At 37.6% G+C, this 26,220-nt stretch overlaps 8 protein-coding genes across 10 annotated transcripts; 5 read left to right on the top strand and 3 right to left on the bottom strand.

The window, feature by feature from the left end:
• Window positions 1-862: 862 nt before the first annotated feature.
• LOC106430712 (protein DA1-related 1) lies at window positions 863-4,518 on the top strand. Of its 2 annotated transcripts, none has more exons than XM_048778190.1 (12): window positions 863-1,099; window positions 1,698-1,834; window positions 1,914-2,019; window positions 2,100-2,466; window positions 2,551-2,671; window positions 2,744-2,827; window positions 2,909-3,028; window positions 3,102-3,314; window positions 3,386-3,448; window positions 3,534-3,652; window positions 3,734-3,792; window positions 4,062-4,518. In XM_048778190.1, the coding sequence occupies exons 2-12, from the start codon at window positions 1,715-1,717 to the stop codon at window positions 4,391-4,393; spliced, it is 1,704 nt and encodes a 567-aa protein (XP_048634147.1). In that variant the 5' UTR covers window positions 863-1,099; window positions 1,698-1,714; the 3' UTR covers window positions 4,394-4,518. The 2 variants fall into 2 exon arrangements, with proteins under 2 accessions (XP_048634147.1, XP_048634153.1); XM_048778196.1 differs by having other exon boundaries at window positions 874-1,214.
• A 2,894-nt stretch (window positions 4,519-7,412) lies between these two features.
• On the top strand, window positions 7,413-9,883 carry LOC125608219 (probable vacuolar amino acid transporter YPQ3). Its single transcript, XM_048778201.1, has 11 exons — window positions 7,413-7,702; window positions 7,817-7,859; window positions 7,950-7,976; window positions 8,117-8,215; window positions 8,308-8,420; window positions 8,602-8,788; window positions 8,881-8,982; window positions 9,097-9,192; window positions 9,307-9,327; window positions 9,408-9,557; window positions 9,661-9,883. Exons 1-11 carry the CDS (start codon window positions 7,476-7,478, stop codon window positions 9,775-9,777), a joined length of 1,182 nt encoding a protein of 393 aa, XP_048634158.1. The 5' UTR covers window positions 7,413-7,475; the 3' UTR covers window positions 9,778-9,883.
• A 418-nt stretch (window positions 9,884-10,301) lies between these two features.
• On the bottom strand, window positions 10,302-11,708 carry LOC106428979 (calcium uniporter protein 1, mitochondrial). Its single transcript, XM_013870024.3, has 2 exons — window positions 11,079-11,708; window positions 10,302-10,971 (listed from the first exon to the last, which is right to left on the bottom strand). Exons 1-2 carry the CDS (start codon window positions 11,610-11,612, stop codon window positions 10,510-10,512), a joined length of 996 nt encoding a protein of 331 aa, XP_013725478.1. The 5' UTR covers window positions 11,613-11,708; the 3' UTR covers window positions 10,302-10,509.
• A 1,983-nt stretch (window positions 11,709-13,691) lies between these two features.
• LOC106425731 (geranylgeranyl pyrophosphate synthase, chloroplastic/chromoplastic) lies at window positions 13,692-15,259 on the bottom strand. The gene has a single exon (XM_013866757.3). The coding sequence runs from the start codon at window positions 14,899-14,901 to the stop codon at window positions 13,810-13,812; it is 1,092 nt and encodes a 363-aa protein (XP_013722211.1). The 5' UTR covers window positions 14,902-15,259; the 3' UTR covers window positions 13,692-13,809.
• Window positions 15,260-15,623: 364 nt separating this feature from the next.
• Window positions 15,624-17,208, top strand: LOC106441642 (NEDD8-conjugating enzyme Ubc12-like). 2 transcript variants are annotated; one of them, XM_013883454.3, is made up of 6 exons: window positions 15,624-15,786; window positions 16,125-16,250; window positions 16,351-16,459; window positions 16,558-16,636; window positions 16,712-16,828; window positions 16,910-17,208. In XM_013883454.3, the coding sequence occupies exons 2-6, from the start codon at window positions 16,136-16,138 to the stop codon at window positions 17,045-17,047; spliced, it is 558 nt and encodes a 185-aa protein (XP_013738908.1). In that variant the 5' UTR covers window positions 15,624-15,786; window positions 16,125-16,135; the 3' UTR covers window positions 17,048-17,208. The 2 variants fall into 2 exon arrangements, with proteins under 2 accessions (XP_013738908.1, XP_013738955.1); XM_013883501.3 differs by lacking the exon at window positions 15,624-15,786 and adding an exon at window positions 15,973-16,068.
• On the bottom strand, window positions 17,100-19,373 carry LOC106423042. Its single transcript, XM_013864114.3, has 5 exons — window positions 19,142-19,373; window positions 18,680-18,977; window positions 18,180-18,475; window positions 17,941-18,104; window positions 17,100-17,867 (listed from the first exon to the last, which is right to left on the bottom strand). Exons 1-5 carry the CDS (start codon window positions 19,240-19,242, stop codon window positions 17,266-17,268), a joined length of 1,461 nt encoding a protein of 486 aa, XP_013719568.1. The 5' UTR covers window positions 19,243-19,373; the 3' UTR covers window positions 17,100-17,265.
• A 2,361-nt stretch (window positions 19,374-21,734) lies between these two features.
• Window positions 21,735-23,244, top strand: LOC106426645 (BES1/BZR1 homolog protein 2). The gene is made up of 2 exons (XM_048778218.1): window positions 21,735-22,087; window positions 22,359-23,244. Exons 1-2 carry the CDS (start codon window positions 21,851-21,853, stop codon window positions 23,031-23,033), a joined length of 912 nt encoding a protein of 303 aa, XP_048634175.1. The 5' UTR covers window positions 21,735-21,850; the 3' UTR covers window positions 23,034-23,244.
• A 909-nt stretch (window positions 23,245-24,153) lies between these two features.
• LOC125608235 (UDP-glycosyltransferase 72C1-like) lies at window positions 24,154-25,903 on the top strand. Its single transcript, XM_048778230.1, has one exon. The coding sequence runs from the start codon at window positions 24,367-24,369 to the stop codon at window positions 25,756-25,758; it is 1,392 nt and encodes a 463-aa protein (XP_048634187.1). The 5' UTR covers window positions 24,154-24,366; the 3' UTR covers window positions 25,759-25,903.
• Window positions 25,904-26,220: the final 317 nt, after the last annotated feature.

Below are 26,220 nucleotides of genomic sequence, written 5' to 3' on the forward strand. Positions count from 1 at the left end.
CGTCTCCGCCTCGAAACGTCTCCAGAGCCACCTCACCGTACCTTCGTTTCGCCGGATCTCATAACCCGCCTCAAACAATCAGAATAAATTATCAAAACAAAATCTAAATATATATTTTTGACATTAATTTATCACTATGTTATGAATATACATTTTTTATTTTGATTTTTATACAACGAAATTTTTATATTTTACAAAAAGATTAGAAACTTTTATTTCTCATTTTTTTATACAAGACGATTTTAAATTTTAATCGATCGGCTAATTTTTTTTTAATTGATCCGCTAAATACATTAACATACACGTTTTTCATCTTTGTTTCTTTTTCTTTTTCTTTCTCAAATTTGATTGTTGATGTAACCTACCGAATACTCTTGACCCTTCTAGCCAAAACAAATATCTCTCAACCACAAAATAAAATAATAATATAGAAAACAACAATGTTAAAATTCATTAATCTCCCAATGGCGATGGATCGTCTATCATCTAATTGAAATCATCCAATTCATTTGGTCGTATGTAATAATGCATTAGGTCGACCTAAATAAACTATTAGATGACTCTTACCTACTTAACAATATTCAAGTTGTCATATTTTTCGTTGTTTTAATGTTTTGTCTGTGTTTTCGTGTAACCATGCTTATGTTAACATACTAAAGGTTCAGATCAAATGCTAATATGATCAAACCGATGAGCAAAATGAACTTAAGTGTTGAAAAAAAAAAGCTACAGAAGAAAGTAACTAGAGAGTCAAAGATCATGTGTCAATAGTGGTAATGCTAGTAAACATCAACTCTGTCTTTAAGTTTTTCAAAACATTTGATTTTTGTTTACAAGTGTGCCCCCACTTGCTTGACCTTCTTAACCCAAATAACTTCATCTGTAACCATTCCCCCATCTCCCTCTCTCTCTCTCTCCATAAAGTTGTCACCTTTAAGTGTGTTCTAATGGAGATTATTCTCTCTCTCTCTATCCCCTTCATTAATTAAGCTTTCTTCACGCTTTTTAAGACAATTAACAGCCACGGGTCCTAAAAAGCTAAAGCCTTTTGCTTCGAATTCAAGTGTCTCTCTCTGTTTTTTGCTGTCCATTCCCTGAAGTAAAGTTTTGATTTTTATAAGAATTGAGAGAAGTTGAATAATCATGACTATTGGGTTTTCGTTTCTGATCTGATTCTTATTCTAATCTTGTCAATTTCCCTTCATCTCTTTCAGGTAAACTTCTGATTTATCTATGCTCTGTTCATGACTTGTACTTAGATTACATCTCCTTGAAACAGAGTATTGTCTTTAGAAAGGTTAGATTTTGTTACATGGGTATTTAGAATGATGAATGTCTCTGTTCCCCTATGAGCTAGTTCGATTGTTTTGATGAAGATTTGGATAAACCTCTTAGCTTAGTGCTATCCTCTGTTTTTTTCTGGAAACCATGAGAAAAATGGATACTTTGGGGTTTGCTTTGGTAATAAACTATATCCTCTGTTTAAGATTTGGTAACCCTTTTTGATTCTGATGCAATCCTTTATTTATACCTTTCTTCAATTGTTGTTTTCCTGGATAATCAGTTTCTTTGTTGGATCTTTTATCTCATTTTCATTCTTTGTTGATGATTTGATTGAAGAATAATAATAATAAAAAAAACAATGGAGTTTCTTCTTCTCTTGTTTGGATACATTAAGAATGTGTTTCTCTTTGCAGGTAAGAGGTTGTTGTTGATGCCAATGGGGTGGCTTACTAAGATCCTTAAAGGTTCTAGTCATAAGTATTCAGATGGTCAAGCTAACAGAAGATACAATAGAGAGGATAGAAGCCTGGACACTCCTCGTTATTCCGCGGTAAATGAGAGTTATCTTTTATCCTTCTTCTATGGTTCATTGTACACTCAACTCAAAATATGTCAATTTTTGAGTTCAGGAAGGATCTGATTTTGACAAAGAAGAAATTGAATGCGCCATTGCACTCTCCCTTTCTGAACAAGAACATGTGATTCCACAAGATGACAAAGGAAAGAAAGTCATCGGTAAGGTTTATCTATCTACTGATTTTTTGTGTGCAAACGTTACCTTTGCTGTCATTGCTGAGCTGATTGTTTTCTTTTAGAATACAAATCTGAAACTGAAGAAGATGATGATGAGGATGAGGATGAGGATGAGGATGAGGAGGATGATGATGAAGAACACATGAGAGCTCAGGTGGAAGCAGCAGAAGAAGAGGAAAAGAAGGTAGCTCAAGCTCAAATAGAGGAAGAAGAGAAACGAAGAGCTGAAGAAGCTGAGCTAGAAGAGTTAGAGAAACAGCTTGCCAAAGCTAGACTAGAAGAGGAAGAAGTTAGACGCGCCAAAGCTCAACTTGAGGAAGATGAGCAGCTCGCAAAGGCTATTCAAGAAAGTATGAATGTGGGATCTCCTCCTCCTGGATATGATTCTGGAAGTGTGTTTCCATCATACCCCTTCCTTGTTCCTTCTAGGTAAATACATTTATATATAGATTCATAGACATTATCATTCTCTCTATTGAGTTTTCTTTTTTTATTTGTTTATTGTATTTGGAGAATATGCACTGGTTGCCGAGCTGAGATTGGACATGGAAGGTTTCTGAGTTGCATGGGTGGCGTTTGGCATCCTGAATGTTTTTGCTGCCACGCTTGTGATAAGCCCATCATAGACTGTGAGGTGGTACCAAAGACAGTAGTACTCCTACATTGTCCTGAATCTTTGTGAATACTAACTTTTTTTGTTTTACAGTTCTCAATGTCAGGAAACCGTCCTTATCACAAACTGTGTTACAAGGAGCAGCATCATCCAAAATGTGATGTTTGTCATAACTTTGTGAGTGATTGATTCCCCACCTCTCTCTATTGTCTTTATGCAAACTTTTTGATACTAAAGCTTAAATTGAAACTTCTGTAGATTCCTACAAATCCAGCTGGTCTCATTGAGTACAGGGCACATCCCTTTTGGATGCAGAAGTATTGTCCTTCACATGAGCGTGATGGAACACCTAGATGCTGCAGCTGTGAGCGCATGGAGGTCAGCTTCTATATGACATTTCTACTGATTTGGAAAGAATGGCGTTTTGTAATTTGATGTTATGTTTTTGCAGCCGAAAGATACAAAGTATCTGATACTTGATGATGGTAGAAAACTGTGTCTTGAATGTCTAGACTCAGCCATTATGGACACTAATGAATGCCAACCGTTGTATCTCGAGATACGTGAGTTTTATGAAGGCTTGCACATGAAAGTGGAACAGCAGATACCTATGCTCTTGGTGGAGAGATCAGCTTTAAACGAAGCTATGGAAGGAGAGAAACATGTAAAACCACCGCCAATTAGTTAATTCTTATGTTTCTTACGTACACTGTTCTCAAGCTCATTTTCTTGCAGGGACATCATCACTTACCTGAGACTAGAGGACTCTGTTTGTCTGAAGAACAAACTGTCACAACAGTAAGGAAGCTACACTGTTGTTTAATTGTTATCCACCACAAACAATGTGTTGTGTTGAATCAGAGAATTTTTTTTTTCAATGTAGGTGTTGAGGAGACCAAAGATTGGTGCAGGCTACAAGTTGATAGACATGATCACTGAGCCTTGCAGGCTGGTGCGCCGTTGTGAAGTCACTGCTATTCTCATCTTATATGGACTTCCCCGGTAAACACTTTTCATCACACTCCTAAACTGAATTATTGTCTTGATGAGACGTCTAACGTATTAGTAATACATTTGTAACAGTTTGTTAACTGGATCAATCCTAGCTCATGAGATGATGCATGCATGGCTTCGACTAAATGGTAATTTGAAGAATCCTCCCTTCTTGTTTAATACTCTATCCATGAGTAAAATTACGTTACAAAATAAGTGTTGTTTTAGAATTCTAATGCAAAATTTATTTTCTAGTTTATTTTTCTATTGGTTGAAATATGGTTAGTTGTATAAGTAATGATTTTTATTTAGAAAATATACAAAATTAAATAATTTAGTAATTTGTGCAATCTAAAACAACACTTAAAATGAAACAGATGAATAATTGCTTGTTTGCTATGTATATGATTTTTGGTAGGGTATCCAAATCTTAGACCAGAAGTGGAAGAAGGGATATGTCAGGTTTTAGCTCACATGTGGTTGGAATCTGAGACTTATGCTGGCTCTACATTGATAGATATTGCATCTTCTTCTTCGTCTTCATCATCAGCCGCTGTGGCGATTGCATCGTCCAAGAAAGGTGAGAGGTCTGATTTTGAGAAGAAACTCGGTGAGTTTTTCAAGCACCAGATAGAGTCAGATTCTTCTTCGGCATATGGGGATGGGTTCAGGCAAGGTAACCAAGCTGTTCTTACGCATGGTCTGAAGCGAACCCTTGATCATATTCGCTTGACCGGTACATTTCCTTAAATGGGGTTTGAAACGATTAAGAGATAAACAAAAGGCTTTGCTATAGTTTTTAGAGTATACACTAAGAAAAAATGGGAAAATGTATAGTTTAAATACACATTTTAGAGTCAAAGTTTCCACCACCACCTCCAAGTATACATTTTTACATGCATTTTATAGTTTCTACCTCCAAGTATACATTTCACCTTTTCAACAAGAAATATTGGCCCACAAGCAAAAAATATTTTTGGCCTTTTGTTTCTAAAAAATAGTGATAATATTAAAAGATGCAGTTGCAGAGAATCGAACACGGATCCATCTATAGTTCTTTTAGGCCCCAAATCAATATAGCTACATGTTCTTTATGAAAAATAATTGGCCCTAAAATATCTATATTTTCGTCGGGCTCCAAGCACATGCTTGATGGGCTTCTATTCAGGCCCGGCCCTGGTTGTGTATGAGATAATGTGGAAAGTCAATTATGTTGTTGAAAAGCCAAGGTTCAAAGAGTTCCTAATGTATTAAAAATTATGTTATATTTCAAAATCTTTTTTTTTATTTCAAAATCTTATATTACAAACGGTGCTTTATTATATTTGGACCAAAAATGGATAGAGAATCTATGTAAGAAAAGGAGAATGGATAGACTTTGTATATCCACATTGTATGTACATCATCACTCTGGAATCTGGATATTGTGGCTCTTCTATTCCCTGAGAGGACGAAGGCCAAAAACGTAGAACGTATAACTATCGTCATATTGATCTGTCTAAAAGATTAAAATATTAACAAGTATACATGCATGCATGCCATCTACTTGATAGAAACAATTTAATTATAAGAATATATATCTTTTAACTAACAAGTATACTCACAGTCGCATAATCATCAAAGTGTTATGTTAGATTGAATAATATGATTGTTGTTCACGTGTTATAAATTTCGTCCATTGTATGTGAATAGATTGTTTCTAATATGATATCAGTAATTTGTAGCGGATTTAATATAATTTATCAAAAGAATCAACAGAGCTCATTAGTATACTATTATGTGAAGTTATGAATGCTCGATAAGTAATAACACAATGAGGAGGTCTAGAAGAGATAAATGGAAGACGTCTTTCTTCATCAGTTCTCAATCATTAAACTTGCAAAGATTAAAGAAGATATTATCCAACAAATGATAGTGAAAGTAAGGAACAAAACCAAAGTGAAGATGGGTATGAAGAATTGTAGATAGACATAAGAGATAGAGGCGAGGACAAAAGAGATATGATGATATGATCACACGTGTTCCCCACTCACTCTCACTACTTGTCGCGGCGCCTCGTCGCCGTTTCTTTCTTTCTTTCCTAAATCTCATTGTCATATCTTATTTAATGGTTGGTAGATTACTCTCATTTAGAATTACTGCTAATGAATTTGATCGTTAACTATGACTTGTCGCGCGATACAAAGTGCGACATAGCGTACTAAACTTTGCAACTGTTAAACTAGTTCTAGACGCATATTGTTTCGTTTAATCCTCTCGACCGTGGTTTGGAACGTTCGTACGAACACGATAATGATTTTTAGTTACTGAACTTGTTGTACAACAAATTTACTTCAAAAAATATGATTTCTAGTTGCAGAACTTGATGTGCAACAAATTTACTTCAAATTTGACTGCGTCACATGAGGTATTATTGTTATAAATGATTCAATAGCCACGCCAGTAAAAATATCATTAAATTCTGAAGTCAGGGTTTTGTGAAAGATGTCATCATCATCGCAACATGATGCGGCCACCACGCAGTCTACATGGCACCTTCGTTTAGGAAAATAATTATCTGTAAGAAAACCTGGACCGTTCGTTTGATGCAGCCACAAAATTACAAATTTACATAAGTTGTCGGGGTTTCCAAAATCTATAACCAATAGGCAAGTAGTAATTATTTCGAATCTAACGAATGCTTTACAAAAAGGGAATGATACAAAAATAAATAGTTTAACAGTAATTACAATCAACAATCAAATGCAACTAGGTTGATTAATAATGTTCGAAAATTTTACACCATTTTTCACTTTTACAACGTCAACATCATGGAGCCTAGTCCCATTAATTTTTCGTACACTTTGGATTTATGCATTGGTAGTGGTCAGAACAAACCAAAGCAAACCGGATTAGATTTGGTTAAACTCAATTGAGTTTTCCAACCGAACAATTATGTACATAAAAATACATTTTATGTGATTTTTCGACAAATAAATGAAAATAATCAAAGGAGATAGATTGATACATAACATAACTAATAAGGCTTTTTCTTATTAATGAGATGACACTTTCTCGGAAATTATGCTTTGGCTCACGTAAATGTATATAATTACTCAATTAAGTGTTGGAGAATCATGAAAAAGAATATACCTAACAAACGTACTACAAAGGTTGGAGATCTGAGATTCAGCAGGGCATCAAATATGTTCAAGGGAATATGCTCATCGATCATACCCTCGACCGTTTTTCTTCACTCTCTCATACTTACATGTTTGACATTAATTTTGTATGTGCATGATTAGGTGCATGATATTATTATCTTTCCTGTTTCCTTTCGATGATTGCATTTCTTCAGGAAAAAATATCTATCACAGTTTTATCTGGTCGTTTGAGTTTAATGATATCATTCTTTCTAACGATGCAGAGACGATTGTTATTAGACTATTATTAACCTCTCGACATGTTTGGTTTGGGTTTTTAGAAGCAGTATCTATCACATTATTATTAGCTCTTGACCTCTAGGCTCTAGTTATTAAAGATATTTAGCTAACTCTTATCATCTCAATTACAAGCTTAAGATTCGGAACACATTTTTATATAATAAAAACAACAAGCTTAGATTTGGTGGCTAATTAATATAGTTTTACGCAGACCCCGTATACAATTCATCATGTAAAAAATAAATGGTCCCCATATATATGAATTAATATACGTAATATCGTTCTCTCCTATCTCCTTTATACGATTTGTCATTTTCCTTACCTATAATCCTATAAAATAACCAAGAGAGATAGATAAACATACCCACACAATTACATACATAGAGAGAGAGAGCTAGATATATAGAGAGATGGTGTATGCACGTTACTGCTTGAAGGAGAAGAAGACATGTGTGAGATGGGTGGAGAGATACTTCGATGACTGTCTCTGTAACCTGAACGACGAAGTCTCGTTCGCACTTGGAATCGTTAGCCTTATCTGCTGGGGCGTGGCAGAGATTCCTCAGATCATTACCAACTTCCGTACAAAGTCCAGTCATGGTGTCTCTCTATCTTTCCTCCTCGCTTGGGTCGCTGGGTCCGTACACTCCATCATCTTCAGTTCTTATTAATTTTATATTTATTATAAACGTAATGAACTCTAGATCTCTCTAACTTTGTTATTTTTACGACTTTTTATCAATCGGTGCAGTGATATCTTCAATCTCATCGGGTGTCTTCTTGAACCAGCTACCGTAAGTTGCACATATTAAGACCACTATAGTTTTGTTTAAATATCGATTGTTGTTTTCTCACTTTGTCTTTTCCTTTTTTTATTATTGTAGTTGCCGACTCAGTTCTACACAGCCTTGGTAAAACCGCTGTCTACTCGCCGCATAAACATCTGTCGCCATAAAAGCTTACGTGTCATTTTCATTAAATTGTATATGTTTAATTTTGTTCTTGCTTAACTTATTTATAATTTTGTAATTTTTTTCAACTGGTTCTCTAGCTTTACACAGTGAGCACCGTGGTATTGGTGATCCAGACAATTTACTACGACTATATCTACAGACTTTGCACACATGGACGCACCAAGATCTGTCAAAAGGTACTAATTGTATTAATTTTATAAATTATAAACCAACTACACTATTAGTTATATTGTGTAATACTCTGATGCGGGTGTCAAACTATGTTAAGGACGAAGAAGACGAAGAGAAGAAACCCTTAAACCCACCGAAGACGATGGGATCTGCCATTTCCATCCCAGGGGAATCTTACAAAGCTTCTCCTCGGAAAGAGTTCTATTACACGTACGTTTCATTATTTAATTCACTTTTAACTTGATTATGACTTGAGTTAAAGGTAGTGACAAAAGCAAATCATTTACTATGAACTAATGCATTATTTTACTCCTACATATATGCATAGATGTTAGTATCATATTGTAATAGGATGTGACACTTTACCTTGGTACTGGTTTTTCCTTTTCAGGTCAGCGAGATCATTGGCCGGCAGCGGAACACCGCCTTTAAGAACATCATATTTTCGGGTGGCTAAGAGTGGCCCTTCGGCTATGACAATAGATAGTGGTTCTTCCTCGGACGAAGATGAGACAATGTCAACACTTCCTGTTGTGACGGCTAAGACCATTACCCAACCAAGGCCAATCCCTAGACAGGTTTTTGATTATTTTTTTTCTCATTGGAAACTAAAAACCATTTTATGCAAAAAGGAACAACGATTGACACGTTTTGTACTTCTTCCTCTCAGGCTGGTTTTGGAACGTTCTTAGCCGCATCCGTTAGCCTTCCATTGCAGGCCAAGAGCCTAGCAGAAAAGTATGCACATGCTTCAAGCAGACGGCTTCTGAATGTGTGTAACTGCTTATATAATATTTCGCTACTTCTTATTGTATAAATGGAATTATTTATTTGCTCAAAAAAAAAATGGAATTATTTCAAAACATTATTTGTTATCTCGTTATAGGAAAGAATAGTTGAGCATAGCGCATTGGGACAATGGTTGGGATGGCTAATGGCAGCCATTTACATGGGCGGCCGCATCCCTCAAATCTGGCTCAACGTAAGCTACTATTTTACAAGTCTTATTGATTCTTAATTTTCAATTTCTCTTTGCTTATTGTTTATGATAGATACTAATCTTATCTTGGTTCGGCCAATAATTTTATAAAACTAGATCAAACGAGGAAGCGTCGAGGTAAATATCTAAACCAGACAAATCAAAAAGCATTGCAATAATATATGATCTAATTAATAATATGTTTTGATTTTTGGCAGGGTTTGAATCCACTTATGTTTATCTTCGCGCTTGTAGCCAATGCAACGTACGTTGGTAGTATTCTTGTCAGAACAATTGAATGGGATAGTATCAAAGCAAATCTCCCTTGGTTGCTTGATGCTATTGTCTGCGTCCTACTCGATCTATTTGTATCCTTTAAAACCATTTACACAGCGCCAATTAAATTTTAAAATGACATCCCATTCCCACTAAGTTTTATTTTGCTACCTTAATTCAAGACAAATAAAACAGATCATATTGCAGTATATCTACTACAAGTATTGCAGGACGAATAGCTCAAAAGGCGAAGAAGAAGCAGAACACGGCTACGGAGACTATGTGGAAGCAAGCAAAACTTTTGTTTCGTGAATTACTCTTTGCATTTCAGTGACCATTTGATTTTTAAGTATCAATTCGAGGGTGTATGTATGTCTACGAATCAATATATATATATGTGATGATCATAGTTCATTTAGCACCGAAAGAGAGATAAATTCAATAAAACCTTGAAATCTACAAAATTGTTCCATAAAACGTATATATGTCTATTATTGAGAGAAATATAACACAAAAAAATTCTAGTCTAAAATGTTCCCACCAGGCAGAGTTTATGTCTAAATTGTTCCCACCAGGCAGAGGTGTTCTACTGCTTCTACTCAATATATCAAACATATATACCATAATTAAAGAAGATGACCACATGCAGTATCTCAAGACCAAACAGAGTTCAACAAGATCAGTGAAAAGAAATATAACGAAATAGTACTTCAGCATTATTGAGATTGTGTATATACAGTAGTAAATCAATAATCATAGCCAATTTAAAAGGAATAAGAAATTCACATTTGAGAGATGAAAGTTCATATGCATGGAGATATTGTTGGAAAAATATATGATAGTAATAATTTATAGTATTCATTACAAAATACAACATTCCATATTATATTCTATTTCTCTCCAAATGTTATATAAGCCGCACCTATTCGAATACTCTCTCTCATTAGTAACTATTCTTTCACACAATTTTTGGTTGTTAATTTATCTTTCTCAGGTTAGGACAACGACACATCGAATCGAACAAGATGCCCCTTAATCAAAAGATTAGTTTTGTAAAGCTCCAAGAATCTTGGAAACAGCAGCTGAAGAAGGCTTTGGATTAAACATCTTCTTCAACTCATCATACCTCCCTACATCAAAATCTTGAGACTTCATCAGTTTCCTCTGTTTAGCCTCAAACCTACTCTCGTAAAACCCTTCAAAGGAAGGTTCCTTCGCTGTCCTAAGGAAAAAAGCGTAACCCGCCATGAAGTATACGGATGTGACATAGAAACAGATTGGCTCCATAACGTCCCACGTGAGTTCCCAGAACGTTAGCCTCATGAACCCTGCGGTCTGGAGTATCAAGTAACCAAGACCAGCCCATAGCTCTCTTCTCACCAGTGAATGTGCTTTCTCGTCAATGACTTTCTTTGTAGCTTCTAGCTCTTTCAGCTCCTTCCTTCTCGGGTCGTTTGGGTTACGGATCTGTGGTAAAGGAAGCAGCCCCTCGATAGATTTTGTTACCTAGTCACACAAAACAAACGTTTGGTAAAACAATTCATTAAAAAAATAAATAATAATTCATTAAAAATAGAGAACCACTTCTAAATACCAAAATCAATGATCATTACCTGATCAGGTCTTAAGCAAACGTAATCACCCAAAACGATGACGTTTCCTGTATCATCAAGCATCTTAGCGATCCAAGGCCCTTGAGCAGGATCCAAACAAGAATCATTGCAAAGACCAACGAACTCATTGTAAGGGATCCAGCTTCTCCCTGTCTCCATCAGCTTCGTTTTCACCACCTCGATCTGCGCAGCTCTGAGCAACTTCTTCGCGTCATTCACAGTAAGCCCCAACGCCTCCGTCTTCTCCGCCGCCGCCGCCGCGTGTTTCAACGGAGGAGGCAAAAGCCCGTCTAATCGAATCCGGTCGTTTTCTCGGAGCTTCTCCCTCAGACTCTCCCCAAACGGCGTCTTCATCATGGTCATATCCATCCACGAATCAGCAGGCTCTGGATCAACGGTGGCTTCTCCTGGTTCTTTAGGAACCCTGGTCCGCACGGCTAGCGAAGAAGACGAGATTCGACAGTTCATGAGACCTTGAGACGCAATTTTCGAAACGTTGAACATACGCTGCGACAAAAGCTTCCTCATCGCCATTACAATAATCAGAATAAAATAACAAAAACAATATATATCGAAATTGAAATCGATGTACGTTGAATATATGAATAGCTGAGGAAGAGCGCTTTATATAGGTTTCAACCAAAGTCTTCTCTGTTTATAATTTAGTTTGGTTTCTTGTCTTAAAACAATAAAATTAATTAAATCAGTGGACCCCGCTACACGTCAGCTGATATCTATCACCAGCAATTCAATATACGCTGCCTTTTTGTGAATGCTTTGCTTGTTTACCACCGTCCACGTGGATTGATCTTGGTTGGTGATAGCTTGCGGTGCCTCCTTTGCCGTCCGATTAATTTACGTTTTTTTTAATGTGTCATAATAACTTCTTTGACTACAATGAAACAGATTTTAAAATAAAGACACGAACGTGTCGCCACATATTTCTGTTTTATCCTTTTTACATCTGATTTGTTAGTAGTCAATCTGTTTTTGTTTTATGTTTCTAACTGAGTAAAAAGGAAACAAATCTTTTTTTTTGGTAAAAATGTTTTAAAAAAAGAAACAAATCTTTTAGGATGTTATCTTCTAAAAATCATAATGTTGAAAGGGGTGATGTTTATGATGTGTAATATGTGTAGATTTGCAAATTTGGTAGTATTGAAACAGTGACGTGTTGCCACATTTTTAATTTTTATCTTTTACACCTCAAAAAGATATACAACCAAAAACTTATTATGGAATGTGTATATTCATATGGACTGTTACTCAGTAAATGTCAACACAAAGACGTGTCTCCGCATTTTCTGACTTATCTTCTTTTCATCTTCAAAGAGATCCAAGTTTTACTGAGACGATTAAATACAATTTTCTTCTCTTTTTTTGACCAAATGCTTAAATACATTTAAATGGTGAAAAGTACACATTTGAATATCTTATAGCCTTTTTGAGAACTCTTGTTAGACGAATATATGCACATGGTTCATATGGATAAGAATATGAAGAAATGAAAATATCAAAGTTAGATAACAACATGAAATATATTATTGAGAAAATGAGAATAAAAATCCATAAATTTTCACGCTGCATGTACCAACACCACAAGTCACGAGAATTTTAAAAAAGAATGGAAGCCAACACACATTGATTATACATGATACATAAATTTAATTTTATTCAAAATAAATAAAATATTGGGGAGTTGTGTACGGACGTCGGTAAGGTCAGGTGCAAAGATATCTAATCCATCTTATTCATCGTATAGACGTATACTCTAAAAGATTCGGGTCCAGTATAACATGATTCGTGAGCTGTAACTTAGCTCTTGCAAGTAGAAGTAGTGGTTTATGGACAAATCAGACATTTGACTATCGATGATGATGGTTGTACGTTTTTTTTGTTCTTTATGTGACTCAAACTATACAAAATATTGCACAACTAATGTCTTTTTCAATTGATAGAGACAATCAAGTCTCTAACATCTAATAGACAAATTAACCGTTCATCATAATGTAGGTGTGCAGTGTGTTGTATGACTGTGTGTACGTTACCCATTCATCATAATTGTGGTGTAACGCTACGCTTGATATATACACTGTTTACTGGAGATGGAGAACACCGTTCAAAACGGACAACAAGAATATCGAAATACACGAAGGTGGTAATTACATCTTTCCTAGAATACGTCCAAAAATGGTTGTTTTTAACGTCAAATTGTGTAGATACATCGTTCTTCGAATACATGCAGGTGGACTGAAATAAGGAGAAAAAAACAGAGAGGCTTTACAAACCCAATATTTCGATTGAGATATTGGGTTGTGAACTAATATATGGGCTTGGCCCATCTTTAATCATTTCATTAGTATTGGAATCAGATTGGTCAAAATGCTTAACTTGGGCTTTCCTGAGTAACATTATTTTCAACAATGCTTTACTCGTTGACCTGAGTGGTTCCACTATGCAAAAACGACGACTAGGTCTCGTACGTACCTTTAAGATCTAATCTGAACAATCAACGGATCTAGTAGATGAGAGAGAGATCCTACCGTGTGTTTCTGTCCTATAATAAACACATTGTTCATCATCAACTCCAAGCATTTGACTAAACCGTTAGAGAAACTAGAATCACTGATCTCTTAATATTAAATCTATAACATAGCAATCATACCAATATTTCTACAATTCGATCTCAAACAAGATTCCGACAAGAACTAAAAAGAAAAGACACACAGTTTCAGTTCTGTCTATTGGCAATGTAATTAGCCAAAGCCAACAAAGGAGCAACCTTGTCGGAATCAAACCCCAAAAGCTGATCACGCGCCTCTCTATTCAACTTCTCAGCGAACTCTCTCGATTTCTCCAACCCCATGAGCTTCGGATACGTCAGCTTATCGGCGATCAAATCTTTCCCGGCGGTCTTCCCCAGCTCCTGAGACGACTTCGTCACGTCCAAGATGTCATCAACCACCTGAAACAACAGACCGATACACCTCGCGAACTTCCTCAGCCTCTCGATCTCTTCATCACTCCCTCCACCGACGATCCCACCCAAAACGGCTGAGGCTTCAAGCAACGCCGCCGTTTTATGCAAATGAATAAACTCTAGATGTTCCAATCCGACGTCGTTTAAGTCCAACCCTTCGCTGCTTATATCCGCCACTTGTCCCGCCACGAGCCCTTCGGTGCCTATAGCTTTCGCCAACTCTCCGACGGCTCTGACCACCCTCGCCGGAGAAACGTCGGAGCTCGTCGCCGACGCTAAATGCTCGAAGGCGAAGGAGAGAAGCGCGTCTCCGGCTAGAACCGCCACGTCCTCGCCGTAAACCTTGTGGTTCGTCGGCTTCCCGCGGCGGAGGTCGTCGTTGTCCATGCACGGCAAGTCGTCGTGGATCAGCGACATGGTGTGGATCATCTCGACGGCGCAGGCCGCCGGCATGGCGAGGGACTCTTCCCCGCCGACGAGCTCGCAGGCGGCGATGCAGAGGACGGGCCTGACGCGTTTGCCGCCGGCGAGGAGGGAGTAGCGCATCGCCTCGTGGATCTTGAGCGGCTCCCGGAGGGGGACGGCGGAGTCCAGGGCTCTGTTGACGGAGTCGGCTTTGCGGAGGATGTAAGACATGAAGTCGAAGGAGGAGGTGGATTTTAGGTTGTTGTCTTCTTTGGTGACGAGGGAAGAGGAGACTGTGTGGGAAGAAGACGAAACGGTGCGTTTTGGGGTGAGGGTGATGGGTTTAAGTGTGATGAAGGGAGGAGATCTGGATCTGGGTGTTTTGGATTGGTGGTGAAGAACCCATGGGCATGAACCTAGAGTCACTGAAGAAGCCATTGAACACACAGAATCTGCAAATTTCAGATTACAATTAATAAATTTTGTTTTTTTTTATAGGACTGAGGGAAAATTTGGAGTCAAAATCAAAAGAGAGTTGGGTTGGCCATTGGTGTCGCTAGAGAAATAGATAGGGTTGTGTGACGGAATGGGCCTCTAGTGGTGGTGGTGGTTGATGACGAATGTTTTTGATTTTTAATTAAAAAAGCATCTACCACCTCTTTACTATTTTTGTTCCGTTATTTAATTTATTTTGTTGGACAAAAAATCTTTGTTTGGGTAGTGTATATCCTTACAAAATCAGCATAATATTTTCTTATTTGGTAAGGAAAAAAAATTAGCATAATAATAATCTTATAAGTATATAATCTTTCAAATTAATAAAACACCTTAATTTAGAAAGACGTTTAAACATAAAAGTCTTCAAGTAGATAGAAAGAAGAAGAGATCTTCCATTTGAAGTGGTTAATCTTTTTTTTTATTTGATCTTTGACACGAAGATTAGTACATAAATGGCATGAAACATGCAAACGCATTACAAATCTGTTGTGGACTTTATATTATTGAGTTAATGGCAATGATGTTGACATCTGTTAGGCATCTTAAAAGACCGCCAAATTTTAACTGCTAACAATAAATGGATGTTACGTTACTAATGGGCCTAATGGGCCTGAATGGACCGAGTTGTCGAATCAACGAAGAAGACACAGAGAGGAGTGTGATTCTTTCTTTATTATTATTATATTTTTAACTCCGCGTCGAGAAAAAGCTGTCAAATTCAACATTCTCCGCGTCGTTTAGCTTCCGAGGAGGACAATCCGGTGGGAGAGAAAGAGAGAGCGAGCTTTGATTCAATCCTCCGATTATCGAAATTTTAACAAACGTGTTAGCTTCTTCCCCTCTCCATTCTCTTTTTGTTTGGTTTTTTTTTTGTGCTTCTTCCCTTTAACGATTCATTATTATGTGATTATGTTAGAAAAGTCTCCTCCTTTCCGACTCATTATGTGACTTATGTCGGAAAGTTTCTATCTTTAGATTAACTTTTGTCTTTATTTCCTTTTTTGAGTTTTTAGTTTTTTTTTTGGGATCTTCAAGTCTTCGAATCCACAGTCGTTTTTGTTCTAAGTTCGCCTATGAGTTAGTTTCAGCTGTGATTTTGATGTTAAGGTAATGCTTTGTCATCACTTAGAATAAATGGATCGTTCGTTCTTTGATTTTGTCAGAAGAAGAAGCAATGATTGGGTTGTTTAAAGTAAAGGAGAAGCAAAGAGAACAAGCTCAGAACGCTAGCAGAGGTGGAGGAGCTTCTGTCAAGAAACAATCTGCTGGTGAACTTCGTCTTCACAAAGGTATCAATATATACATACCATTTCATTGTTTCAAACTTGTTCTTAGCATTTTGTCTCTTCTTAACGTTTCAGAATTTTTTTTCAATACTTGAATGTGTAGATATATCAGAGTTGAACCTTCCTAGCTCGTGTACGATTTCGTTTCCTAATGGCAAAGATGATTTGATGAACTTTGAAGTATCCATTAAACCTGATGATGGTTACTACCAGTTAAGTTAGATCCTTTTTTTTCTTCATAACTCATGCTCACACTTAAAACGGTTAGAATAGGAAACTCATTTGTTTCTTGTCATGTGAATTAATACAGCAATGGTACATTTCTTTTCACGTTCCAAGTGTCTTCTGTGTATCCACACGAAGCTCCAAAAGTTAAATGCAAAACCAAGGTATAACTAGGAATATGATCCTCTTTCTTCTGCTTTACTTATAGCTCCATCTTTACTTCTTGTTTGTTTGTTTAGGTTTATCATCCCAATATCGATTTGGAAGGAAACGTTTGCCTCAACATCTTACGCGAAGACTGGAAACCTGTTCTTAACATTAACACTGTTATCTATGGACTCTTCCATCTCTTCACGGTAAAACAAAAACTAGCCTGATAGATAGATACAAGCTTTTAGTGATTCTCTTAAACTGAGAGTGTTGTGTAATTCACACAGGAACCCAACTCTGAAGATCCTTTGAACCATGACGCAGCACAAGTCTTAAGGGACAACCCAAAGCTCTTTGAGACCAATGTCAGGAGAGCCATGACCGGTGGCTATGTTGGTCAGACCTTTTTCCCTCGCTGTATCTAACAAAAGCCTGGGTTCGTTCTTCTTCAAGCAACAAGATAAGAACTGGAACCTCTTTATCAACCATTGTATCTCTTATTCTCAAAAGAACCTTGTTTGCTTGTTTCTGTAAAATTACATTCGAATGAGTTGTATAACATTCTGTTCAGTTTGATTCGGTCTCAGTTTCAATGTTTTTATGCTGTGGTATTTGAAAGAATCAAAAAACATAAGCAAAACTCTCATATCATTTCAACGTCTTTAGAACTGGCCATTTTCGCGTTCTCTCTATCTTTCTTGAAAACGAAATGCAAAGGCGTGTAAGAGAGACAACAGAGGCCAAAGGGGACAGCCATCATCGACAACAGCCCCTTGGAGAGAGCCTCAGCTTCACGCACAGAGGAGCCTTTCAAAGGATCAATACCTTTTGAGTCATACCCAAACATCTTCTCAGACAAGATCCCAACCAAAGGTGCAGCGAACGAGGAGAAAGAGCCTTCAAAAGCCCGGTCGAACGCGTAGATCATCGTCCTGTGCTTAGGTGGGACGACTTCAGCAAACATGGGTGCGTTAACAGCTGAACCGCACCAGCTTATGGTGAGACCCATCAAGAAGAGAGTGATGGAGAAGGTCAAGTAGCTTTCTCTGCTCTGTGGGATTGCCTTCAGGAGAATAACTGAGAATGGGATCCCCATGAAGGCGCTGAACTGCGCACACATCACTCTACCGGAGTTTGGAAAGATCCTAGACATCTTATCAGCGATGATGCCTCCCATCAACGTTCCTATAGCGCATCCGGTCGCAAACACCCCAAGCAAAGCTGCTGTCTGGTTATGATCAAAACCTAAAACAAAACAGTGGCAAGCATCAAGTTCAAGGCTACAGTTCTTGACAGATGATGTAGTTTCAAGGCTTACCAATAAGCTCAAACCACATTGTGAAGAAAACCATTGCAGTCCAAGGCAATGAACCAACGATTCCTTGCAAGACAATGATCTGAAACGTCCGTACTTTCACCACTGACTTTGTAGCTGCCCATGAATCATTCCAAACCGATATCTTTTGAACCATTAGTTCCTCTCTACACAGTTACAACCAAAAGATCAGTTATGCTCTCAAGAAGGAAGTTCACTAGTTTGAGGAGGTTCTGTTTTACCGTTCAATGTGCTTCCTGGGGTCAACCACAAAGAGAAAAACTAGTAACCCAATCACAGCACTAAGAGTTGCCATCATGATGAAAGCGCAACGCCATCCCGGTACGCCCCAGAACTCAGAACCGGCCATAACCGTTGCTACAACACCTCCTCCAATACCACCAATAGTACCAATGAGATTCAACAAACCAAAACCAGCTCCTCTAGTACCATCCTTGTAACTATCTGCTATAAACGACTGAAGCGCCGGTATCACAATAGCTAATCCAAACCCATTCACTGCCCTCCATAAAGCAACCTTTATCACATTAATATAAACCATCACACAAAAAACTTAACACAACTTTAAAGAACCATAAAACAAAACTTTTAAACAACTTTATAACTAAAAAATTCATAACTCTTTTCTCTTATCAGGCTTTAAAACTTAATACTACTTTAAAGAACCGTTAAATAAAACTTTATAAGAATCTTTAAATAACGGATTAAGACATTTTTTTACCTGAATGAAGTAGTTGCTAGCTCCAACGGCAGCAGTAGATAAAGCCCAACAGAGAGTACCTATTGCAAGAACAATGGGACGATCATAGGTAATGACTAGAACTCCTGCTAACGGCGACGCGAGTCCTTGAACAAAGTTCCTAACGAATGTTAAGTATCCTAAATCTGACGGTCCTGCGTTAAACGCTTCGCTCACTTCTTTGTAAACCGAAGGCAGTAGATTCTCGTCTGCTCGCTCCATGATCGCAGCTAGGTTTATCAGGATAAGTGATATCGAAACTCCTAAAAACTTTCCTGTTCTGTAATTAAAAAAAAAAAACAGAGGAAAAGTTGGAAACTTTCAAACTCTTGTAAGATTCGGACAGAGAGACAATGAAACAGTTACATCATCCAATCGATGAAACAGATCTACGAGACAAGAACAGTAAAAGTATAAATCGAAGAAGTCAAAAAAGGAGCTAACTTTATCTTCATGTTGTTAGTACGGAGGTTGCGAGGAAAAAGAGACCGGAAGAATCCTAAAGCGGTGGAGAGGTAACCGGAACGAGTTCGAGCACGACCCATCTAAAAAAATCAAAACTTGAACTCCAGTTTAACCGGAGATGGAGTTTGGTTGGCTTCTGTAATATCGGATCTTTAAAATTTAAGACACAAGTCGTTTTTTTGGATATTACGTATTGAATGGTTTTTGTTTTTTTGTTAGATTATAGTTTTAAAAATTTATTACTATAGATTTTAATTTTCAATGATAGTACTGATCATGGATTGTAATTAAAGGATTAGTATTTTTTACTAATAAAAAAGATTTTTTTTTTATCAACACTAATAAAAAAGATTATCAGTTTTATTTAGCACGTAATGGTAGTTGAGTGGGTGGATCGTTACAGGGAGGAACATGCTTACATGAATATGTACTATTTTTCGGATGTCAATAGATTGTGACGTTATACTATTCAGAAAAATAGATTATGAAGTCAATAGAAAAAAAAAAAGCTCATGGGAAAGAAATACACAACACTCGTTTTGAGTTTTATGATGACGGATGCTGACGAATGAGGAGGTGCGGAAACTTCTTTTGTGAACGTATGTATATCAACATAGTGGTCACGGGAGTCAGCTCTTATCATGAAGGGGCAAGTGAATGAGAGCCCTCTTACTTTTCTTATATCACTTGACTATATCATATTTTTAAAAAGAGGTTAAATATCTTCAAGTAACTTCAAACCCCAAGTGCTAACCGAGTTAGTTTCAAGCCCAAGTGCTGGGAATGTAACTCTCCAATCTACCATGATTCTAACATATGGTTGGTCCATTCAAAGAAGACCTCGAGATTTGTTCCAAAAGACCGTGTTTTTACTGCGTGATCTGGTTGCTATGAAGATGTAAAATTTGGTATTATGTTGGGAAATGTTTTCTGGTGTCTGATGTCATGACGCTGGTTTAAGCATTCGAGTGCCAAACAATAAAACGTTCTGAAATATGAAAGTCCAAATATGAGATCACATGTCTGACTTCTCTATACCGAGACCTCTGAAATAAACAATGCACAGCCACATCAATGAGGTTCAAAAGGTACTGGAAGAAAATTTCATTGATAAAATGTACTATCACATCAGTTTGAAATATTGTTTGCCTTCATTACAAAATAGATATATCATATTGACACCTAACAAGGCATTTTCACAATTATGCAATGATAATTAATATACAGAAATGGAGGAATTCAATTTTGTTTTGTAAAGTTAGAATAAGAAACCGAAATATTTTACCAGCGTACAAATAATTAAAACGCAAAATCACACCGAATTGACCGATGCATTGAACAATAACAGTGAGAATAGCTGGTTTGTGACTATGGACGCCGCACGATTAAATGAATTAATCAAATTTAAATCAAAGTAGATTAATTGTACATGACCACGCCGTACCATTTGAAACTTTGTTAATATTCCCCACGTGAATGATTTGATCCAAAGTCACTGACAGATTGGATCTTTTTGGCATCACCAATTATTGTATTTTTCTTTAGAAACTTTTTATTTCTTGGTTTGTGAACATGGATGATAAGACGTGGTTGAATATGATAAACACAATATAAAACACCACACAAAATTGTCTCATTTAATTGGCAAGCAGTAACAAATGTTATATAGATAACATAAGATTGTGAAAAATTCAATCGGTGAGTATATATAATTTTTTAATACCAGGAAAATAGTAGAATTGTTTGATTAATAATTAGTTAGCTGTAAATAATAGCATGAATCCAGCTGGGGATTCTGCTTCCTGTCTTTGCTCACGCCTCACTGGAGCCGCACGTGCTCCGACCACGATGCCAAATTGTGTTTTACTTGTATACTTTTCTCATTTTTATGCTTAAAATATTTCGTTTTCTGTTGTAAAAAAAAAGAAAAATATATAGTTTTCCTAATTACACTGATACATTTATAATGACATCAAATTTATCGTTTTTGATGCATCTTGATGACTTGAAATCTTCATTAAACATCTTGTAAGTCATTTTATTAAATTAAATATGACCGTTTTGCTATTAATAAAATTTACAACCTAAGAGAAAATGGAAAAATAAAATAATAGTATCATCAATATCTTGGCTTAGACAACTCGGAAAAGTCATACAAATGTATTCGTAAAAAGAAAATTATTTCACAAGACGACAACATGAAACTCTGTCGTCATTTTAAAATTTGTGAAAACAATGCAAATTATCACTAGAATATACTACAGTTTAACCTTTTTCACACCTCTTTCTAAAAATTACTAGTATAAGTTTATATACCACTTGATCAAAAAAAAAAAAAGTTTATATACCACTATAAAATAATTAAAATGCACAAGAGGGAAAAAAAGAAAGAAAAAAAGATACCAATTCATTGAATAGTGAAAAGGAAACCAGTAGGGGACCACAGCTCGTGCGTTACATTAATTAGACACGTGGAAGCTGACTTCCATAAGCGGTCCCACAGTTAGACACGGATCGCACGTGCGGAGACAAACAAAAAAAAAATTAAATTTTTATTTATAAAACCAGAGACGATGAAAGCCAATCCGCTTGAGAGTCACCAAAGAAACTCTCTCTCTCTCTCTCGTCTCCCTCGTGCGCCAGACTGACAAAGACATCAGAAAGATAAAGAAAGATCAAAGCTTTTCTATGGCGGCAGGTGGAGGAGGATCATCGTCCGCGGGACGGACTCCGACGTGGAAGGAGAGGGAGAACAACAAGAAGAGGGAGAGGAGAAGAAGAGCCATCACGGCCAAGATTTACTCTGGTCTCAGAGCTCAAGGTAACTACAAGCTCCCTAAGCACTGCGACAACAACGAAGTCCTTAAAGCTCTCTGTCTCGAAGCTGGTTGGATCGTTGAAGACGACGGCACCACTTATCGCAAGGTCAAATCCTTTTTCTCAATTCAATTCATCATCGATCTAATGAAAATATTAGTAATTTTATTTCTTAATCAATTGAATTATTAGAGAGATTCTGAGATAAAACAGTAAAGTTTGATTATTATTTTTTCTGACCAATTTTTTTTTTGTAAGTTTGATTATTCCGACAAAACTATTTTACTTCTTGTCTGAAAACCAATCAAAGTCATTGACTTTGACTTTGAAACTGCATCGTATTGTGTAGTCTTTGACTGATTCTTGAATTGTTCAACAGGGTTTTAAGCCAACTCCGACGAACTTCAGCACGAACTCATCAATCCAACCGAGTCCACAATCATCTGCCTTCCCAAGCCCGGCACCTTCTTACCACGGCTCCCCTGTCTCATCCTCCTTCCCAAGCCCATCTCGTTACGACCAAAACCCTTCCTCGTACCTCCTCCTCCCTTTCCTCCACAACATCGCTTCCTCCATCCCATCAAACCTCCCTCCTCTCAGAATCTCCAACAGCGCTCCCGTAACTCCTCCCTTATCCTCCCCCACCTCTCGCGGTTCGAAGCGGAAGCTCATCACGGAACAGTTACCAAACGGCGGGTCTTTGCTAAGACACCCGCTTTTCGCTATCTCTGCTCCGTCTAGTCCTACGCGCCGCGGCGGTCACCAAACGCCGCCGACGATACCTGAATGCGACGAGTCTGAGGAGGATTCGGTAGAGGATTCAGGACGGTGGATTAGTTTTCAGTCCACGGCTCCTCCTTCACCGACGTTTAACCTCGTTCAGCAGACGTCTATGGAGATTGACATGAAGAGACCAGAGTGGGGGATGAATGCGAGGGGGTCAGAGTTTGAGTTCGAGAATGGTACTGTTAAGCCATGGGAAGGCGAAATGATTCATGAAGTTGGTGTAGAGGATCTTGAGCTCACTCTCGGTGGCACTAAGACAAGATGCTAAAGAACCTTGATCATAACAGAGCATTGTACAGGAGAGCTCGTGTGGCCCAAAGCCTAAGGGTCGAACCTTTTAATTACCGTTACATTCTCTCAGTTTATACTTCAATGTTTTACTTCTATGGTGATAATGTTATTGGAGGTATTAATGTGTGTTTAGTCACATGATTAAGAAATGTTTTTTGGAGATAATGTTATTGTTTTGCTGATTTTAATTGTTTTCTTTTTATGAGATATTGTGATTAGTTTTAGAGTTTGTTGTGTTGTGGACCTTGTGGGTGTTTTGAATAAAACGAAACCTCCACGAGCGGGTGATAATGGACCCCTACCATGTGCTCTCTTGGTCTGTTTTTGCTGGGACCTAATAAAACAACTACCTCTCTCAACCAATTTGCACTTATTTATAGTATTACTATGTAATTATTGCTATCGCGTGTTGTAATTAAATACATATTTTCATATGTCGTAACTCTCACGATACAAGACAACATTTTCATCGCCCATTTGATGAGGGACACTCTGAGACGGCCCACGTTGGGGCCACGTGAGTCTGTATATATATATTTTTTTTTATATATTGCCTTTTCCGGATAATGGCCATGTCTTGTGACTTGATGCGATTACATAACTTATCTTTTCCTTGAAATTATGTTTTATACAATATAATCACAATCACACTGTTCTCATAATTACTTACATATAAATTTTTATATGGCATGGCCCTAGATGCCTCGCCCTACCGGGATGTGTGGGTTTACAAGTTCATAATTTTCTAAGTATCCATCAAAACAGATTGTGGGGAAACCAATTATGGTATGTTCATCGACAAGTGAAACGCTAATGACCATACCTAACTTTACTTTAACGCCAGTCTTTTTTATTTGAAGGAATTATAATTTACTTTTGTTTAAATAAATAAAATGATATAGTAATTAGTAAGATTCAAAAAAGGAAAAATAAACAAACGTCCAAAACAAGGAAAAAAAAACACATCTCGATTCATGTTTCCATGCTTGGCTGAGTGGTTGGCCCATCTCATCAAAACGTCATCTTAATACGTAATACATGCAACGACCTAAACTTAATTAGCTCAAGCGATGGATATTAGCGTCTGTTATACGTTGGTAGAAAAACAACTTGCGTTAAGATTAAATCCACGAAATGTTATGAAAGTATTTACCCAAATTTCAGTTTCATTGATGGTTTTTTTTTTATATAACATGTCTTCTTTTCAGTTTAATAAATGATAACATGTTACGATGTGTTCACTATATATTAAACTCTAATCAGTCTAATCACCAAACACATTCAAGAAAGCAAGAAAATCATTTAAAGGCATGGAGATTCACGGAGTTCTAGTGGCTAGTCCAGGCATGGGTCACGCAGCGCCCATCTTAGAACTTGGCAAATGTCTCTTGAGCCACCACGGTTTCGACCGTGTTACTGTGTTCCTAGTCACAGACGATGTCCCACGCTCAAAATCTCTAATTGGTAAAACGCTGATGGAAGAAGAAGATCCTAACTTCGTGATCAGGTTTATTCAGCTCGACGTTTCGGGTCAAGATCTCACCGGTTCGCTTCTAACTAAGCTATCAGAGATGATGAGGAAGGCAATACCGCAGATCAGGTCTGCGGTCATGGGGTTAGAGCCCCAGCCTAGTGTTTTCGTTGTTGACTTGTTGGGCACGGAAGCTTTAGCTGTGGCTAAGGAGCTTGAGATTGCAAAGAAACATGTTCTTGTTACTACCAGTGCTTGGTTTCTAGCTCTAACCGTTTACATGGCGAGTCTTGACAAAGGGACGTTGTTTAAGCATCTGAGCAGCAACGGAGCGTTGCTTATACCGGGATGCACCCCGGTTAAGTTTGACCGGGTTCAAGATCCGAGTAGTTACGTCCGTGAACTCGCTGAGTCTCAGAGAATCGGGCTTGAGGTAGTAACCGCAGATGGGGTGTTTGTGAACACGTGTCATAGTTTGGAGCCAGTGACGATCAGGTCTTTCTTGGATGACAAGAATCTCGGTTTGGTTATGAGAGGAGTCCCGGTTTACCCTGTTGGACCACTTGTTAGACCAGCGGAACCGGATTTGAAGCATGAGGTGCTGGACTGGCTTGACTTGCAACCCAAGGAGTCCGTTGTTTATGTTTCTTTCGGAAGTGGTGGGGCACTAACAGCCGAGCAGACAATGGAGCTGGCTTACGGTTTGGAGATGACCGGGTTTAGGTTTGTTTGGGTGGTCAGACCACCGGCTGAAGACGACCCGTCTGCGTCAATGTTTGACAAAGCAACGAACCAGACCGAACCAATAGACTTCTTACCTTACGGGTTTTTAGACCGGACCAAGGATGTAGGTTTGGTTGTCCGGACATGGGCTCCGCAAGAGGAGGTCCTTGCACATGAAGCAACTGGAGGGTTTGTGAGTCACTGTGGATGGAACTCTGTTTTGGAGAGTATAGTGAACGGTGTGCCGATGATAGCTTGGCCTTTGTACTCAGAGCAGAAGATGAACGCGTGGCTGGTCTCAGAGGAGCTGAAGATTGCTGCTAGGGTTGATGTTGGCAATGGGAGTGTGAAGAAAGAAGATATAGCTGAGATGGTGAAGAGAGTGATGGATGAAGAAGAAGGCAAAGAGATGAGGGAGAATGTTAAGGAACTGAAGAAGAAGACAGCAGAGGAAGCTGTCAAGAATCTCTCAACGCCTCAGGCTGCTTACTTCACTCAATACAAATAACAAAAAAAAAAATAACAATTTTTTATTAAAAAAAAAGCAATAAACGTAATATTTCTATATGAGCCAAGAAGATACATTAACTGAGAATCTTGTAGACATGTGTTCAAGAAACATGAGCCTTATTTTTTGAATGTCTGAAATTAAGGCAAATAATCTTTGTCTGAATAGAGAAGTGACAACATAGACATCAGGGAGGGATTCAGACCAATACACTTACAGGTTCGGTAGCTTTCTCGAGCCATTCCATTTCGGTCTAGTGCAACAAATGATCCACATTAATGATAAAATATCTTGTTTTTCAATTTCCATCAATATTTTTTAAAAAAATTTTCATTAAAATGTTCATCTGTTGTGGTATGTGATTTCTCTTTTCTTCCCGTTATATTTTTTTCGGTCAAATCTCTTTTCTTCCCGTTAATCTCATCTAATTAATTGGATTATCGGGAAAGATAAATCTGCGTT

This window comes from Brassica napus, chromosome A1, assembly GCF_020379485.1.
Source record: "Brassica napus cultivar Da-Ae chromosome A1, Da-Ae, whole genome shotgun sequence".
In the NCBI taxonomy this organism is placed as follows: domain Eukaryota; kingdom Viridiplantae; phylum Streptophyta; class Magnoliopsida; order Brassicales; family Brassicaceae; genus Brassica; species Brassica napus.

Coding starts and splice junctions, on each gene's coding strand:
- LOC106430712 (XM_048778190.1), top strand. CDS start 1,715: ATGCCAATGGGGTGGCTTACTAAGATCCTTAAAGGTTCTAGTCATAAG. Junction 3,029..3,101: donor GCAGCTGTGAGCGCATGGAG/GTCAGCTTCTAT, acceptor ATGTTTTTGCAG/CCGAAAGATACAAAGTATCT. Junction 3,315..3,385: donor CTATGGAAGGAGAGAAACAT/GTAAAACCACCG, acceptor ATTTTCTTGCAG/GGACATCATCACTTACCTGA.
- LOC125608219 (XM_048778201.1), top strand. CDS start 7,476: ATGGTGTATGCACGTTACTGCTTGAAGGAGAAGAAGACATGTGTGAGA. Junction 8,421..8,601: donor CGGAAAGAGTTCTATTACAC/GTACGTTTCATT, acceptor TTTCCTTTTCAG/GTCAGCGAGATCATTGGCCG. Junction 8,789..8,880: donor CAAGGCCAATCCCTAGACAG/GTTTTTGATTAT, acceptor TCTTCCTCTCAG/GCTGGTTTTGGAACGTTCTT.
- LOC106428979 (XM_013870024.3), bottom strand. CDS start 11,612: ATGGCGATGAGGAAGCTTTTGTCGCAGCGTATGTTCAACGTTTCGAAA. Junction 10,972..11,078: donor TTTGCTTAAGACCTGATCAG/GTAATGATCATT, acceptor TTGTGTGACTAG/GTAACAAAATCTATCGAGGG.
- LOC106425731 (XM_013866757.3), bottom strand. CDS start 14,901: ATGGCTTCTTCAGTGACTCTAGGTTCATGCCCATGGGTTCTTCACCAC.
- LOC106441642 (XM_013883454.3), top strand. CDS start 16,136: ATGATTGGGTTGTTTAAAGTAAAGGAGAAGCAAAGAGAACAAGCTCAG. Junction 16,251..16,350: donor TGAACTTCGTCTTCACAAAG/GTATCAATATAT, acceptor TTGAATGTGTAG/ATATATCAGAGTTGAACCTT. Junction 16,460..16,557: donor CCTGATGATGGTTACTACCA/GTTAAGTTAGAT, acceptor GAATTAATACAG/CAATGGTACATTTCTTTTCA.
- LOC106423042 (XM_013864114.3), bottom strand. CDS start 19,242: ATGGGTCGTGCTCGAACTCGTTCCGGTTACCTCTCCACCGCTTTAGGA. Junction 18,978..19,141: donor ACTAACAACATGAAGATAAA/GTTAGCTCCTTT, acceptor TTTTAATTACAG/AACAGGAAAGTTTTTAGGAG. Junction 18,476..18,679: donor CTAGCAACTACTTCATTCAG/GTAAAAAAATGT, acceptor AATGTGATAAAG/GTTGCTTTATGGAGGGCAGT.
- LOC106426645 (XM_048778218.1), top strand. CDS start 21,851: ATGGCGGCAGGTGGAGGAGGATCATCGTCCGCGGGACGGACTCCGACG. Junction 22,088..22,358: donor ACGGCACCACTTATCGCAAG/GTCAAATCCTTT, acceptor ATTGTTCAACAG/GGTTTTAAGCCAACTCCGAC.
- LOC125608235 (XM_048778230.1), top strand. CDS start 24,367: ATGGAGATTCACGGAGTTCTAGTGGCTAGTCCAGGCATGGGTCACGCA.